At 41.0% G+C, this 17,407-nt stretch overlaps 1 protein-coding gene across 3 annotated transcripts in view; it reads right to left on the bottom strand.

Moving 5' to 3' along the window:
- Nucleotides 1–8,197: 8,197 nt before the first annotated feature.
- The window catches only part of MAEA (macrophage erythroblast attacher, E3 ubiquitin ligase), a 94,529-nt gene continuing 85,319 nt past the window's right edge, over nt 8,198–17,407 (bottom strand). For all 3 annotated transcript variants that reach the window (XM_006276381.4, XM_006276382.4, XM_059721475.1), the window contains 3 exons: nt 11,102–11,235; nt 10,150–10,345; nt 8,198–9,761 (listed from right to left, as the gene is read on the bottom strand). In XM_006276381.4, the coding sequence (XP_006276443.1) occupies nt 9,666–9,761; nt 10,150–10,345; nt 11,102–11,235 (426 nt within the window). In that variant the 3' untranslated portion in view covers nt 8,198–9,665. The remainder of the gene's footprint in view (nt 9,762–10,149; nt 10,346–11,101; nt 11,236–17,407) is intronic.

Below are 17,407 nucleotides of genomic sequence, written 5' to 3'. Positions count from 1 at the left end.
TATTTGGGAACAGTGTCCTAAGCTAAACAAGGAAATGTCATTCATTGGCTTAGTAGAAAACAAGATGCAGGACACTAATCCAAATAATGACAAAACCCTTTTCAAACCTTGGAGAAGATTTATTCTCCTCTGTGTTGCCAGTTTTTTATATGGCCTTGGGTAAGTGACTGTTTCACTGTGAGCCATGATTACCAAAAGGAGTATAATTAATAGTTACCTACCTTACAAGAGCTTGGGGAAAATAAAGTACTTTGGGATACTCAGATAAGAATAAAAGTATGCTCCATGACTTCCCTCTTTTAGGAAATACAGTTTTAGGCACAAATTCTATGTCTCTCCTCTCCAGGAGACAATCACACTGTATTTATACTAATCACTTCTCGCAATACCTACTTTCTAGAAGACCGTGCTTTTAGTATTCATTGCCATAGAAAGAATGGCAATGAATACTAAGACCTAGAGCATGCTAGCAATCTTCACTGAGCAGCTGTGTGCAAGACATCCTCAGTGTGTAAGACATCCTCATAGCTATTCCTTACTGTATAATGTTTCGAACTGAAGTACTCGAGTCATGCTTTACCGCATCAGCCAGCAGATGGCACTGTAGGAAAACCTGTAGTACGCCTAGCGAGTAAATCTTGTTCAGTTCGGTCGCTGGTTTGCGTGGTTTCATTAATTGTAACACATTCTAAATATAAGTAACTGGCCATCATCGCAACCTTAAAGGGAAGCATTAGAGGTTTTTCAATTCAAGGTCTGAACTACGTTAAGGCCAGTGGATTGATTACACTGGCAATAGTTTCTTTAGGCTGAATAATGTTGCAGCAGTGTCTCAGTTCCCTTAGGGGTCACCTCTCTCCTACCAGGCAAGAAGATAAAGTCTCTATTACCATTTACCTGAAACAGCGAACCAAAGGTGCTGATTATATCGATGGATATTTGGTGTACGTTGTGGTGTGTACAATGGTCATTATCAGTGATATTACCAATCATCTGGATTTTTTTTTTTATTTCTGTTTTTTTTCATAGCATGTCCTGGTGATCCTATGGATTTAATAAAATCTTAATTATGTCCAGTTTTGGCTACTTTTCCCAATTTTGTTTAATTTTCATGAACTTCTGTAGTGATGGTCTCATACAAACTGTAATGACTGTTACTAGTGCGCTTGGCTCATTTTTCTCTTGAAGAAAGCAAAGCTAAGGGGAAGGAAGTAGCATTCCTGACTGTTGTTATGGATGTATCCAGCCACAAGTATATCGAGATTTCATAGATTTCATAGACATTAGGGCTAGAAGGGACCTCAGAAGATCGAGTCCAGCCCATCGAGATGGCTCCACTTCTTGTGTGATACTCTACTTTTTCAGTCCTGTCAGTGCCATTCAAAGTTAATGGAGTTCCCTAATCAAAGGAAATACCAGAAATACTTTCGGGTTTCCTCATTACAGCACTGAAGAAGAAAACACCAAGAACTGCATAACTTCCTGTGCAGGTGACACCAGCACAAACTGCAGAGGAATTGATAAACCAACGTTTGTTGCCAGGTGAGAACCATCACAATACAAGAGGTTTATGGCATTCATTATATTGCTCAGGTAGTGTACAATGCCAGGCAATGTGTGGCTGATTTGTTGCCAATTGATGTGGAAGGTGTAGTCATGAGCATTTGTGAGTGCTTTTTACCTACGCACCACCTTGAATACAATTGAAAGTTTTGCATGTTTGCCTAATTAAGCTATAAGGATATTCTTCTAGCATACTTCAGCTCTGCAGTACTTGTTGACTATCCATTGACTATTAAAGCACACAGTGTCATGTGTATCAGAGTCCCCATGCTAAAAAATGGCAGCAGGGTGTTTTAACTAAAGCTTGTTCAACAAGCTTTATTTAAAGTGCCCCTGTTGCCATTTTTCAGCATGGGGACGCTGATACACGTGATGCTGGAGTTTCCTGGATCGCAGTACTTGCCACGCTCCAGCAGGCTCAATGAATCAGCTCTGGCATGCTGTAATTGCAGTGCATCAGAGAAGCCTCGGTGCATGTGTATAGGCACCCTATCTGTCTAAATTCAGTATAGATTCATAGATGTTATGGTCGGAAGGGACCTCAATAGATCATCGAGTCCGACCCCCTGCATAGGCAGGAAAGAGTGCTGGGTCTAGATGACCCCAGCTAGATGGTTATCTAACCTCCTCTTGAAGACCCCCAGGGTAGGGGAGAGCACCACCTCCCTTGGGAGCCCGTTCCAGACCTTGGTCACTCGAACTGTGAAGAAGTTCTTCCTAATGTCCAATCTAAATCTGCTCTCCGCTAGCTTGTGGCCATTATTTCTTGTAACCCCCGGGGGCGCCTTGGTGAATAAATACTCACCAATTCCCTTCTGTGCCCCCGTGATGAACTTATAGGCAGCCACAAGGTCGGCTGGGTCTCAGAGAATTCCCCCAATTAAAATAAATTCTCACAACCAAACAAGGTAAAAAAGCAAAACCCATCTGATAAGCAATAATAGGCATCTGAAGATCTACCTTAATGGACAGGAAGTATCCTTATAGCTCTTGTAGGGGTCCAGTCTGGATAGCGCTGTAAGAAGCAGAATGAGGGTCCAAGAATGTGCTGCATAACCTTGTAGGGGTGGTTGGAGTAATGCTGATGTCCTGAGGAAGCATTTAATCTTGAATTTATACAAAACTTCTTTTTTCTTGGGAATACTATTATACAGAGATTTGATCTCTTTGTTTGGATAGTCCTATGCACCCATAATACAAGCTGAGGAGTTCCCATTGTAGTTGGTAAACATTGGATTTTGCTTTAGCTAGTACAGCAGAGGTGTCAGTCATCCAGCCCCGCAGGCTGGATGAGGGTCACTGGGCTGGCATGCTGGCCACAGCAGGACCAACCCCACGTGGTGCCATGGCACTGGGTCCAGCCTGCACATTGCACACAGCGCCAGCTAGCCCCATGCTGCAGTGAGTCCCGAGGTCAGCGTGTGCTGAACAAGATGCATGGGGCTGGACTTGCTGTGCGCATCACATGCAGCACAGGGGCTAACATGGTGCGTGCTACATGCAGTGCCCCAGCAGACCAGCCCTTTGTGTTGGTTCCAGCATTACCTGATCCAGACGAGCCCCAGTGCCAAGGACTGATCTGGTGGGATGCCGTGGACAGCACATCCCCTGGCTGATCCCCTGTTCTGTGTGCAGGGCGTGTAGTGTCACGTTCCACCTTGCTCACTCCATGCAATGTACAGGGTGGGGGCTGGTGCATGAGGTCAGTCTAGCAACCCACAGGCCAGATCATATGGCTCCATGGGCCACATGTTTGACACCCCTGCAGTAGATTGCTTGTTTTGTTGACATCGCTTTTGGAGTCCATAAGAGCAATGCTTTATTTTGAACCTGTCTGGTTCTGGATGTAGAAATAGTCTTGCAACAGTAATCACCTCTGTAGCATTAACATCTGAAGGTTTAAACCTAGGTAAATCTGTCCTGAGAGCCACCAGTCTTCAGCCAGGAAAGCATAAATAGCATCGTTGCCTCCCTCTTGTTCCCATCTTTGGAATTGCTCTGGGGAACATTGTAAAACTTGGGGAGAGATAGTGGGGACTTGTCTAGCTTTGCAAGAGATCATCCATACTTCAAGGTTTAGGGACTGGCACAGAGAACCTCCCAGGGCACTTTATTGGCTTCAGATGCAAAGAAGTCAATCACCAGCCCAGCAAACTGGCTCAAAACAAGTAAAATATTTTTGAGTGCAGTGTCCAGTCTGCTAACATGACTTCTGCCAGTGAGTCTTGGCAGCTACCCTTTGGTGTGCCATGTAGAGGTGGACAGCTTTCTCTACTAAGACAAGAAATTCTGTCTGGCATGTAGCTGACTCTAGTCTTCCCTGTCATGACAAGAACAGGTTTGTTATTCATTGAAGAAGCAGTGGTATGAGATCTCAAGACTGGTGGATATGCGTTCTCTTTTTTTTTTGTTCTGGTCCACATTCCCTGAACTGAATCAGAAAGATCCCTTTAAAAAGAAAAAAAAAAAATATGATTCTTTTCATTCACCAGTTTGCGGAGTGGAGAAGATATAATTGGAGTTGGGTAGCTGCCAGTGGATGAGAAGGGGTGATATTCAGAAGAAACAGTGAGTAAGTATCATATGAATCTGGATCACTGACGCATCCTGCGTATGCGATTAGAATCTCCAGCGGGCTCCAGATTTTGTCTGTTTTCTGTTGCATTAAAATCTTAATGAGATGAGACCTTGCATCTGATTGTATTCACCCTAGCACAGGCCAGAAGAACTGACTTCTGGACACCAGGTGTCTGTGCTTGTCCTGAATTAAAGACATTCCAGGAACTATATCACTTTGTGTTGACTTCAGTTTTTTTGTACAGAACTCCAATCAGAAAAATTGTCCAGGAAGAAAAATGTTCCTTCCTTTGTTCCTAATTGTCTGAGGATGGTAAAATGGAAACATTTGGAATACAACCCTCTTTTAGGAACTTAGATATTGCAGATAGGGACCTTCTGTACTTGGCCCCGATTTTGAGGCTAGAAATAGGATGGGAAGTGGGTTGTAATGTTCCAGTCTGAAATAGATAATTGATGATTTCATTCTCCCCATGGACTTTCCAAGGGTTGTTAAAATTGAGACCAGAAAAATTATTGCACAGTCCTTTGGTAACCTCTCTGAGCAACACCCAGCAACCTAATTTGATCAAAGCTATAAGGCAGCCCTTTCATTGCCAAAATGAGAAAGCTTGATGCCAATTGGGAGTCTATACCCAAATAGGGTTGGTTAGGAAACCTGCAGATCGCTCCAAAGCTAAGAGAGGAGACTTACTGACCGTGCAGTTTTCCTACGTATTGCTTGCAAAGAGGCATTTTCTCTAGCTGTTCTTCTCTGACTGCTGCAGCTTATCTCAATGCAAGTGGCAAGACTCAGTATCATAAGTTAATTTTTTCTGACAATTATGAATAGTTCAATTTTTCCATAAAGTTCCCATGGTATCACAAGATAGCTGGGAACGGACAAATCCAAGCATTTGATTGCAAGTAGTAACACACCATATCTCTGTATGAAAGATTTGATTCCCACTTTTCCCTTTTTTTTTTTCTAGGTGGAAGTGCCTTGGACATGTGATTTTTGGGTTGAGTGGGATCAGACATGCAGTATGTGCCACCTGTCTTAGTTTTGCCAGGGAAAGCATATGGATACTTTGAGGGTATCAGATGATGACTCACATTTCTTTTTGCCTGCACTTGGCTGCCAGTTGGACCCCAGTCTGTGACAGTTAGGCATGAGCTGTCTTCCCCAATCTTTCAGAAGTAGCAGCAAATTCCTGTATTTTTATTATACTAAGACAGAGTACATGAAAGAATACATAACTATAAATGGTCTAACGTATCTGCAGACCTCCTATTCCTGGTTTCATAATAACCTATATGGACTCCTTAAAGAAGGAGTTTGGTATTGAATTCTTGGATCGTTTGCCATCTTACCCAAAGGAGGAATACATTTTCTTTGTGGCTGTGTATTTGCCATCTAGAAAAATCAGCACAGCTTGGTCTTGTCTTGCATGGACTTATCTTGCTGGGCTCTGTAAAGGAGAGCAAGGAAACCCACTGTTGATTTTTTTTAACCCCTTTATTTTCCCTTATAATCCCCATAACTCTGCTTTAGAAGCAGAGAGCAAAACTGCACCAAAAATATTTCAAATAGATACTGGGACAGTCTGGGACATGAGTATGATCTGGATATGAAGTGGCAGGAAGAGAAGGGTACTGGGTCCCAAAGTTCTTAGCGTACCCCCTAGAATTGACAATATCTCTGCTTTTTCTGGTGTCCTCCAGCCATGATCCACAGGGACTCAGAAAAGGAGTACTGCAACTAAGTACTGTAGGTAGAAATGTAGCCATGGATGTAGGCACTAAGGACCAAGATGTGATCCTTTATCTGGCAACTGCTATTGTGGCTTCAGTGCTCTGAGAGCAGGTCATGTCTGGCATAGAGCTATTTAGGCACATAGGACTGGAAGGGACCTCCTGGTGACCGAGTCCAGTCCAATGCTCCAACTGACATGTTATACAGTCCTCTTCATACACTTCATTTCCATCTTAAAAACAGTTAGATTTTTTTGGTCTGCATTGCTCCTAGTGGAAGGCAGTTTAATGACCTCACTGTTCTAATGAACAGGAACCTTAATTGCAAGCAAACATTTATTTATAGCCATTTTATTCCCATTTGTCCTTGTGCAGACATTCTCCTTTAAGTTCATCCTTCTCACTGCTAGCCCACCAATCCACACCCAGCAATCACATCTCTTCTCAGCCTCTATTTTGCTAGAGTAAATAAGCCAAGCTTTATTAGTTGTTTCTCTGATGGCAGACTTGACTTTCCCTTAATTAACCAAGGAGTCCTTTTCCATACTCTGTAGTTTGAGTTCATGGTTTGTTTTTTTTAATACAAGTGACTAAAACTGTACACTGCATCCCCAGAGGTCTCATTGAAGCCTATACGTCAAACTAATACTTCCTTATCTCTAGTTGAAATAATTTGTATTTTTTAAAGTTGCATCAAATAGGTAGCAGCTCATAGTCATTCTCTGATCAATTAGCACACAGATGTCTTCCTCTTCCTCAGTCATTTCCAGCTGCTTAGGTACTAGTTCATAACTGAAGGATTCATTAAGTCTCAAGAGCATGACTTAACATTTTGCAGTTGATTTAATTTGATTACTGTTACTTTGATTCTCAATGTCATTCAGTTATTTTCTGTATGATATTCTGAACCTCCTCTGCATTTTCTTGTGTTTTTCCCCTTCCTTGGGATACAGATTCCTGAAATCTTTGAATCTTAACATTCAAGATCTTGAGCTTTTCAAATAAGTTAGCTTCCTTAACTATTACCCTTTGATTAACTCGGGGAGATGAAGCACTTCTGTATTGCCACGTCTTGCCCTCTTCCCAAGATGGATCTTTCGGCCTTAAGAGAAAAAGTTCTTTCACACCCACTTGAAAAAGAGAGGCAGATAAGAAACCCTGCATCTCTTCTCAAACCCCTTCCTGAAGTACTGAGTTCTCCCCCATCCATCCACTTACCTGACAAGTAAAAAAATGCATTGGAAAGGCTTTTTTTTTGTTCTGGGGTTTGATTTCCTAATACTCTAGCCTAACCAGTATTTACTAAGCAGCCAAAATGGAAGTTTCCACGTCCAGAGTTAATTGCTTAAACTTTACATTTTATGAGTGCCAGTAAAGAGTTCTGTCCCTCTTCTGATTTTTATATCATTTTATGGGATAACAAGGAACAATGGTCACAAACTGACAGGGAGCAGATCTAGGGTAGACATCAGAAAAAACTTTGCAGCAAGGGTGGCCAAAATTTGGAATGGGCTTCCAAGGGAGGTGGTGCTCTCCCCTACCTTGGGGCTGGATAGGCATCTGGCTGGGATCATCTGACCCCAGCACTCTTTCCTGCCCAGGCAGGGGGTTGGACTCGATGATCTGTTGAGGTTCCTTCCGACCCTAGCATCTATGAATCTATTTATTTTTGAAAAGGAGGGGAGTCAGAAATTACCTCTGCCTGATTTAAAATGTCCTTTTCTACTACTGCCTCTTGTACAAGAGGAAGCAGCCAAGGACAGCTGGCACTGGTCCAGAGGGGAGTGATATTTGATAGGATTGTTGTTCAGTCTCCAGAGGGCAGATTGCTCTGAGCTTACAATGGCGTTGTAGATCCTGCTACACCAGGGAGCGAGACCATGTAGAGTTTGTGTTAACCTCTGTTAAAACCCGATTACTAGTACGGCCCTTCTTGTAGTCGGTCTCCCACCACCTCTTTGCATTTACCATCTACCTCCTAAGGAGGTCATCTAGAGCTTTGCTACTTTCAGAAATGCAGACAGACACTGGAGCTCTTTCTACTACGAAGTGCAAGAAAATGAGAATCTGGCAAGTGTATATTTCTGAAAAATTGTAATATATAATATTGTAATGTGTGTCAATATTCGGAACATGTTTAAAAACCTCCAGCTTCCACAACCTTTTGAAGATCCCCATTGTAATCTACAGAATTACAAGAATGTTCATCGTGTAATATTACCAGTCTCCACTCATTTTGAAATGTTAAAAATCTATGTAGCTAGCACACAGCAGCATTTCCTCAAAAGAGATTCAGAAATGCTCAGGAACCATCACACATCAATGTCTCCAACAGAATCATTTTAATAGAAGACCACCAAAATATCAGACAATCCTCTCCTAGGAACTGGTGGACAGTGTTTGGATAAGGCTGAAGATTGTAGAAGTTTCATCACTATATACACAGCATTCAATTTTCACCTAATGATAGTTGATGTGATCAGGCTGCTCAGTTTCAGAAGTTTGAAGAATGACAATTAGGAACAAAGACACTCTTTGAAATGTTATACAAGATGATTTTTAAAAGATGGGGAACTCCCAATTTGAGATGTCCTTATAAAATGGGAAACAATTTGTTTGCATTAGAAATACAAATCAGCTTTCTAATTCTGTATAATCAAGAAATGGAAAACAATTTTTATTAACAGGTTGTACATTTACAATCTTTTATTAGCTAATCAACATCAACATGCAAAAATAAGCGCTAAATACAAACCTCTACAATACGGTTTTGTTTAAACTACAATGGTTTATTCTTCTGAAAATTCATAAAGATGTGTTTTGTAGTCATTAAAACTGAACTATTAGTTTCAGTAATGAATTCTATTTAGACCCTAAATTATGTAATCATCCTGCAAGGCATCTTCAGAAATTTCGCCCGACACTTAAGGATACCAGTTGATTTTCATGTGAGTACATTCTCAAAGCAAGAAATAAGGCAGTAGCACTAATGATTTGATATTGAACCCTATGCACATAACTAATAATTTTAGAAGGACTTTAACACTATGGTAAACTGGAAAAAGAACATTCAAACAAGCAGTGTATTTTGCCTGAAATGTTCCCGATTCCTCTTGATATTTATGCAACTTCCTTAAAATATTTGGGTTTGGGGAAAAAATAAAAATAAAAAAAGGACTTCATTCTCCTTCAAACCAGTTCCCAAGTTGATCCTCAAGTGAAGCCAGTCTTGTGTCAATAACATCTGTATCCTCCCACAGAAATAAGTTACAATGACCTATATTCAGAATTTTTACTTCACAAGAGGATCAAAAAAAGAAGGAAAAAAGAGGATCTTAGAAGAGAACACACTTGTATTAACTGAAATTTTTGATAATAAGAGGGCCTTGGACAATTGTGAAAAACAGAGGGAAGGAAAATGGATTTAATTTCAAATTTATTGTAACATTTCCCCCAGTGCAAATGTCCATCTTTAAAGAAAATTATCCTTTAAAAGATGAAAGTACTTTTGAGCAGAGTCCAATTTTGACCTTATGTTACAAAACCCTAACAATCAAAATGTGTTGTTTCTTTTTCAAGTACAAACTTAAGTCATAATTCCTCTCTTTTTAAGAGTGTGTATTGTTGCTCATTGATCTTTGGTCGCAAGAAACAATAATGCCACCGACAGGTCTGATCCCCAAAGTGGCAGATTTTGCTTCTTTGCCACACCTTAAGGCCCCCCTTGACAGGGTATGCCAGTATATACTGTGTCAAAATTCCAGCGGCACTTCATCACATGTGTTATGGACCTACATAATGTAGACTTTCTCAGCTTGTGAGAAATTGAAGACTTCTTTGGTTCTTGGGCAAATTACTTTGTCATCTTGACGAATAGAAAGCAGAGACTGTAAAATGAGTAACGAAAACAGTGATTATAGTCTGAATAGTAAGCATAACTAGTCAATATATTATTTTCAATGGTTGGCAAATGAAGTTTTGCTTCATTTCCTAGAAGTCATATTCTAAAACACTTTTGCAAAAACTTATCCTGTAAGTGTTTATGTTTAAGGGCTAGAGTATTACAAATGACATTTAGTTTCATATTATAATTTAATCAATATTAAAAGTCTTCTAAAATGTGAGTGTGTCATTTCTCCCTCTTTTTATAATACACAAAATGCTTCTAGTTTCATTCAGCTGTTCTGAATAAGATATGAAGCTCTCATTTGCTCTTGAAATTATTATGCTCACCCGCAGCTCAAACTTCCACAAGTCCTTACATGAAATACTTACATTGTATCCATACACATATCCATTTGGTAACATCATGGGAGGATTATTTTCGTTCATTACATCCCCCGAAATCTTGCAGACTAGTCGGGAGTTGGCACAATGTGCCATAGGCAGAGGCTGAGCCAGCTTGTTCAGGGATTTGCTACACACAGGGCAGTCTGGATTTTTTGAACTGCCATCCTCTTTATAACACTGTCTGTTTAACAGCACGTCAAAGAACAATATTCACTGGGTGAATTTGTTATGGCATAAAAGTGAAAACACAGCTGATGAAGTCTAAAACTCACCTGTATTAAGGATAACTTGAAGTAATAGGATGCACAGTCTTATGCAGCCTACAGAAATTCCATGCCTTGAGTTTAACATGCACATAAGGTAGTTGATTTTGAACATTTCAAGAAAAAATGGGGAGAAAAGAGCAAGTGTCAGAAACCTGATAAGGGTGGAATTCCTGATGCAGGGAAAGGAGCTGCAAGAATCTTGCCTTCTGTGAAATTCCCTACTCTATGCTTGAAGGCTGCTGTCAGAGTTCCCATTTTAAACCCTCTGCAAGACAGTCTGGCCAACAGATTCAGAGCTGATGTTTTCCCCCTTGAAAACTCACATTCAACCTACCCTACGGATTATAAAGAAGACTTTTTAAAATTCTCATCCAACTCAAAATATGATTGCAAGTGTATAACCTCCTGGGGTACATTGAGCCAGTAGGCTATATAAAACATACAAAGTAGCATATACTATGTTCATACTTCATATAGTGCAACAACTGCCAGTTTGTTTCTAACAATGTTTTAAAAATTTTAGCAGATATGCTTATGTATATACTCTTAAGTTTAGCAAACAAAGCCTGACAGTATTCATACTTTATGGATTCCTCAAAAAACATGTCCAAAAAGAGAAAAAAAAAAAAAGCTTTGTACGTTGGACACTAATAGTCTGCATTAAAGGATACGGTGTTTTTATAGCTGAAAGGCCTGCCTGGAGGGTTATAGTAAAAACAGAATTGTTTCCCAGCTGATGTAGTCTGTAGTTATCGTATCTAAATTGCTGAATCAGCATTCTCCATCGTGCTGGGTCCAAAAGATCCTGTTAGGAAAAAAACAAACAAACCATAACTGTAAGTGCATTCCCTCCTTTCTCCTGTCCAGCCCCCTCCACCCCACAAAAGTGAAATACAACGAAGACTCTGAAGTGGTAAATTATGAACCATAAACCCTTAACTAAGAAAATAAAGACATACATGCCATTGCCTGATCTAAAAATACACAATGGGAAAGCACTGCACAGTGTTGCTTTCTTAGAAAGAATCAAAAACTGTTTCCAACGAGACTTCCATGTTACATAAAAGTCTCAGCTCCAAATGCTTAATGAATTCATGTGAATTGGCAAACAATCCCCTTTCCCCCAGACAATAAGCAAACCCCCCCCCCCCCCAAAACCCCCCAAACAAAAAAACCACACACACACACACACTTTGGCTCAAAAAAAATGCCTGTGGTATGTATAGTAGTAGCAATATACTGTTAAACTCAATTTATTGCAAAAGCTTGTACTCTGTGCATATATATTATACATACTTCCTTGCCCCACAACAATCAATTTGGGGAGGACTCTAGCCTCCCGCCCCACCCTCTGTCTCAACGGAGTTTGTAGAAACCAACATGATTTTGTAGACCCTCTAAAGCCTGCTAGAAGTGGGTTGTTTTTTTTTAATTATTTAAATTTCTGGAATGTTGGCCCATTTATGAAGCAAAGTTAATGCTGTGGACTGTCTGTTTTAAAGCCACTGAACCACTAACACGTGACTGACCAAAAGGTCTGCTGGTGGTTTGTGAGATGTGTCTCGAAGTATTATCGCTCTCTCTTCCCTTTACAATTGAGTGCAGCACTCTGGTACACCCAGTAGCAGGAAACCAGAATTACATAATGGTTGATTTTCATGGAAAGGACTATACACTGCTCACAAAAATTGTGTTTATTTTGCACTCCAAGGCCATGTCCAGACAAACGCAGACATGTGGTATGTGGCACTGCAGACATGTCTGCAGAACCACACAACACACATGTAGGTGTTCCCTCCGTTGCACCCTGCAGCATTGGGGGGGCGGGGGGGGGGGGTGTTGGACCCCGGGTTGTAGATTAATTCTTTAGCTGTGGGCAAGAATTTCTTGTTTTCATAGCCCTCCCTTCTCTTTCAATCTGCATTTTATATCTATATACATAGACACATAATCTCTTCTACACTAGTCATATTTTAGAAGCAAAAAAAGGAAGAAAAAATCATTTGGAAATTAAGAAATCTGACATCAGTGGAAATGGATTATCCAAATAAAAATGTCACGAAGTACAAATGGCATCACTATTTGGAAGACCGTCCCTGTACTGCTTAGGGTAGAATGGCAGTTTAACACAAGAAGAATCTTCACTGAAACTTTTAAGCTCTACTGTAGGAAGAAAAAAAGTTTTCAGCTTATTATAGGGCCTCCAAAAAAGTTTTGCCATATGCAACTGAAATGGTATGTTTAAGAATTAGGGTGCTGGCCATCCATGCTTCTCTCAGAAACTCCTCCTCCTTTGTACCACAGCCAGCTAACTAAGCTGTGTTTTTATACAGTTTCTGTCAAGGACAGACAAGAACTGGTTATCAGAAGCAAATGAAAATTCAATACTGTTTGCTAACTAGTTCAAACTAGACAGAGATGTACAGTTTAGTATCAATTCATAGCTTTCTGTCTACATACTAAAAGCTGTAGAAGGCTACAGTTTGCTGCCAGAAGTGTTGCTGTTACCTACGGCACACCCAAAAATATCTTGGGTCCATGCCTTTTCTAGTACTTACATTTGGAATATTGCAGCTCCATGTTATGTTCTATCTAGTTCTTAACTGCACGATAAACCACTTTACTAGGGGAAAGACTAGCTTGAATTACGTGCTTCTGATGGACTTTACCCTGTCTAGAAACTTAAATAATTTCTCCCAGAGATTAACTGTTTTCTAGCACTCAAACTAACTGAAGAGTAAGAAGGTGACTTTTGGACATGTGTGAAATTGTGCCAGACATTAGGTATTAAAAAAAAAGATTTGAATTCTGTACAGTTTTTAAAACCTCATTCCAAACTGAGGATTGTGCAACACTAGCAATACAGAAGGAAACTGTCATAGTGAATGGGAATCAGATGCCTGACTCCTCTAAGCAATCTCATTCACAGTGAGCATGTTTTTCAGGAAAGAAGATCACATTTCCCTGTAGATGCTCATTCAATGATTTTGGTATTTAATTGATTATATGTCTAAGAAAATGTTTTTGTTCACGTTTCCCTATTGCTTTCTCCCATCTCTGTGATCAGCTGAACACACACACACACACACACACACACACACGGTTTATTACTGGCTGAAAGTTTCATAGGCTTTTATCAACAAGTCAATATACAGGCAGTCCTTGACTTACGTTTCGACTTACAATGTTTCACACTTAACAATATTTGTAAATTGACACCCTGTTTTGCCTGATGTAAGTTTCGGCTTTATGATGCTTGATCTGATGCGAAGCCATCCCAGCAAACAAGTTTGCTGCGTCACCCATCTCCCTGGAGAACATCTGTCTAAACTTCCTTGGACACTTTCTTTAAGAAAGCAGACAAGACTCCAGAAAAACCTGCAGCCAAGACTCCTGAGAAGACTCCAGCCAAGAACCCTTCAAAACATCCAGCAGCCACCTCAAAGAAGTCCTTCCAAATCAATATGATTGCTGTTTACAATATAAATACATTAAAGTAGCTATATTACTCATCTATAATTGATTAAGTACAACATTCTGGGTTATTTTTGGTGAAAACAGGGTATCAGGCCGTGGTTCAGGAACCAATCCCACATTTATAACATTGTTTTCTATGGGAAAATTGGTTCCGAGTTGCAGTGTTTCGACTTAAGACGCAGTTATCAGAAACCAATTGTGTTGTAAGTCCAAGGACTGCCTGCATGTCTAGAGACATTTGCTATATTGTTAATATAAAAACAACAGCATAGTTACTATGCCACTCTGAAACGGTTATGTAGCTGTTTTTGTTTCCTACCAGCATCATAAATAAAGTTCCATATTTTTAGGAACTATTTCCTTTCCCCTAATTTGATGCCCAGTGTGTCAAATACTTATATTTAAAGAAATCTACTCTTTTGATAGCTCATTCAGTGAGACTGCAATAATTTTCCTAGATTCCTCAAAATATTTTTACACTTTTATTTAAAAAAATGCAGTAAACTCCACCAATGCCTTATCAGTTTGACAACTAACATGTCAAAACAAGATAAATAAGAGTCCTACTGATTAAAAAAATTATCTGAATATTATGTCTTGGATACAAGTGAAATTCCAAAGGCATGTAATACGGTTTAAATTTAGGCACTTGAAGTTTCCATAAAAACCTGTCAAAGGAGAACCCAGAAAGAAAAGAAGCCACTGATCTCTCTCAAACACAAGATGCAAATAACAATAATAATAATAACAACAACAATAATAGGCTAATGATAATTATGTTCGATTTATGTTAATCACAAAATATTCCTAGAAGTAGTACTTACTTAGTGCAATGTTGTCACTGAACAAACACCTAGAGCTAAGAGCATCCCATACATAAGTCATATTTGTAGGCAGTCAGTTGGGGCAGGGGTTTCCATTAAAAAAAAAAAAGAGAACGTGTTTGCTTAATCAGATTTTTTAAATTGAAGGCTTTATTCAAAATATGCCTATTTAAAATTAAATGTGAAATAAACTCCAACCTACAGTAAGACCTAAATATGATACAAGCCAATAAAAATATTAAATTAAAAAAAATATTAAGCACTACGTGGTTGTTGCCAGAGTTTTAAAGAAAGTGAACATATTGGTAGACATCACTGGTTAAGCACCAAGATTCGCATTTCTGTGGAAGTGTGACATGTTCAGCTTGTGTAAAAGGCACTTAGAAGGGGACATGATAGCAGTCTTCAAATACTTGAAGGGCTGCCATAAAGAAGAGGGAAAGAATCTTTTGTCTTGCTGCAGAGGGGAGGATGCAGACCAATGGCTTGGCAGCTGCAGCAAAAGTAAGTTTACATTGGTTATCAGGTTAAACTTCTTCATTGCTAGAACACCGAGGCAGTGGAACAGACTGCCTAGGGTAGTTGTGGACTCTGTCACAGGAGGTGCTCAAGAGGGTTAGACAGCCACTGGTCAGGGGTGATGTAGGCACAGCTTTGCCTATATTCTACCACGGGCATTTCACATGCTTCTGGGTTTTCTCGATTGCCCCTGCCTTCCTGCTATATGTCAGGGTTTGTGGCACCACAAACGCAAGTGCTGTATTTTAAACCATGTGCAGCACCGCTCATTTGCACCTGGGGGGCAAAATTTGCTACTGAGATTTCCTGGTAGCAAAAAAAACTTGGAAAAAAAGTGGTGCAAAATACGCAAAAATAGCATGCACTCGGACAAATGTGGAAATGGGGCAGCAGGTAGTCTAGGGCTGCCTGCTCCTCTGTCTTTGCGTGCTGCACAGCCCCTGCACTAAGGCACACAGTGCCCCAGGCAGCTGTGGACCCAACTATCTCCACGCACTGCAGAAACTCCATGCTGAGGCACACTGTGCCCCAGCCTGCCAGGGAGTGGGACATGGAGATGGGGAGCAGAAGCAGCTGGCTGGGGCACAGTGTGCCTCAGTGCAGGGGCTTCACAGCACATGGAAATGGGGAAGCAGGCCCTGGGCTACCTGCTACCCTGTCTCCATGTACAGCTCATCAGCGGGCTGGGGTGCAAGATGACTCAGTGTGGGGCTGCCTGCCGGCTAAACCTATGCTGAGGCACCCCTGTCCCATCCAGACCCCATCCCCTCCACCCCAGAGCACATGGAACCTGACCAGGAGCTGGGAGGAGATGGGCAAGGGTAGTTTGCCCACAGTGGGACAATGTGTCCTGCAACAAATGGCATATGCAGGGGCATATGCTACGGCACAAAGCAGCGGCACAAATTTGTGCTGCTACTGTTTGGGCATGTCTACATGTCGCTGTATAGCGCCACTACTATGGTGCCATACTTTAGTACTTCATTTTGGAAGTACTAAGGCATGGCGCAGTACAGGTAGTTTTTGAGCCAGGCGCATGGTGCATGGCTAGATTTCGCCACTACATTGCCATAGCAGTGCGCTATACCAGGGGAGTGCACCACTATGGCAGTGTAGCTGGCGATCATGTGTAGACCCACGCAAACTCTATGTCACCATAGCATGCCATACAATGCCATAGTGTGTTGCTATGTTGCCAAAGGGTGACATGTAGACTTGCCCTTTGTGCTGCTTCAAGCTCTGCTCATCTGGGCATAAGACACTGGGTGTTGGCTGCAACTAAGGCTGGGGACTTTGATTGGGCTGTGCCAATGCTCCTGCTAGGAGCAAAGCCAGAAGTTCTCCGCTGCTCAGGGTCAAACTGATCATCAGATTTGGGGTTAGGAAGGCTTTACCTCATGGTTAGACTGGTATGGACTGTGGGGGTGTTTGCCTTCCTCCGTATCAGGGGCTGGTGGTCCCCTACCTGGGATCTTTTAAGTGCATATCGCCCATGTTTCATAGAAGCAGGACATTTGGCTGCTGTCGTTCCCCTGCTTTACTTGTGGCAGGTTAAGGTGTTAGGTCTGTTTCATGTCAGGTTCACAGCAGTCTTATGTAGAATTTAAATTACAGTTAGTACAGGATAGTTAGATAAGGATGATCCTGCTTCAGGCAGGGGGTTGGATGAGATGACTTCTGGGAGGCCTCTTCCAGCCCTACCTTTCTATGATTATTAGTAGTCTCTTTCCTTATTTTAATTTTAGTTTATTCAACTATTTCAGTTCTCTGATGATTTAAAGGAATGTGTATGTAGTTTACATCAGGTTTCTATTCTGCAGTAAGCTACACTATGATCAAGAACATACATACAGGTTTCCAGCTGTCTTGGAGTGGCAGGTGCTGTAATGGTGCCTTGCCACTGGGCTATGGTGAGTGTTTAGCTGACTGTTAGCCAGCGATGGACATGGACACAGACACACACCATAAACAAGTTAACCTTCCCTATTAGTGTTTTACCTCCAGTTCTAAGGCTTCCCCAAGGTCAGGGGTTTCCAGTGTAAGAATGGCTTCTACCAGTACAATATGTTTTATCTGTCCACACACCTGGTTAAAGTTATGAAACTGAATGCCTCAGTGCCAATGGAGCCAGCCATATGCTGTTAGAGCTTGCATCTC

The sequence above is a fragment of the Alligator mississippiensis genome, chromosome 2 (genome assembly GCF_030867095.1).
Source record: "Alligator mississippiensis isolate rAllMis1 chromosome 2, rAllMis1, whole genome shotgun sequence".
NCBI lineage: Eukaryota > Metazoa > Chordata > Crocodylia > Alligatoridae > Alligator > Alligator mississippiensis.
This window is presented reverse-complemented; position numbering and strand designations above follow the sequence as displayed.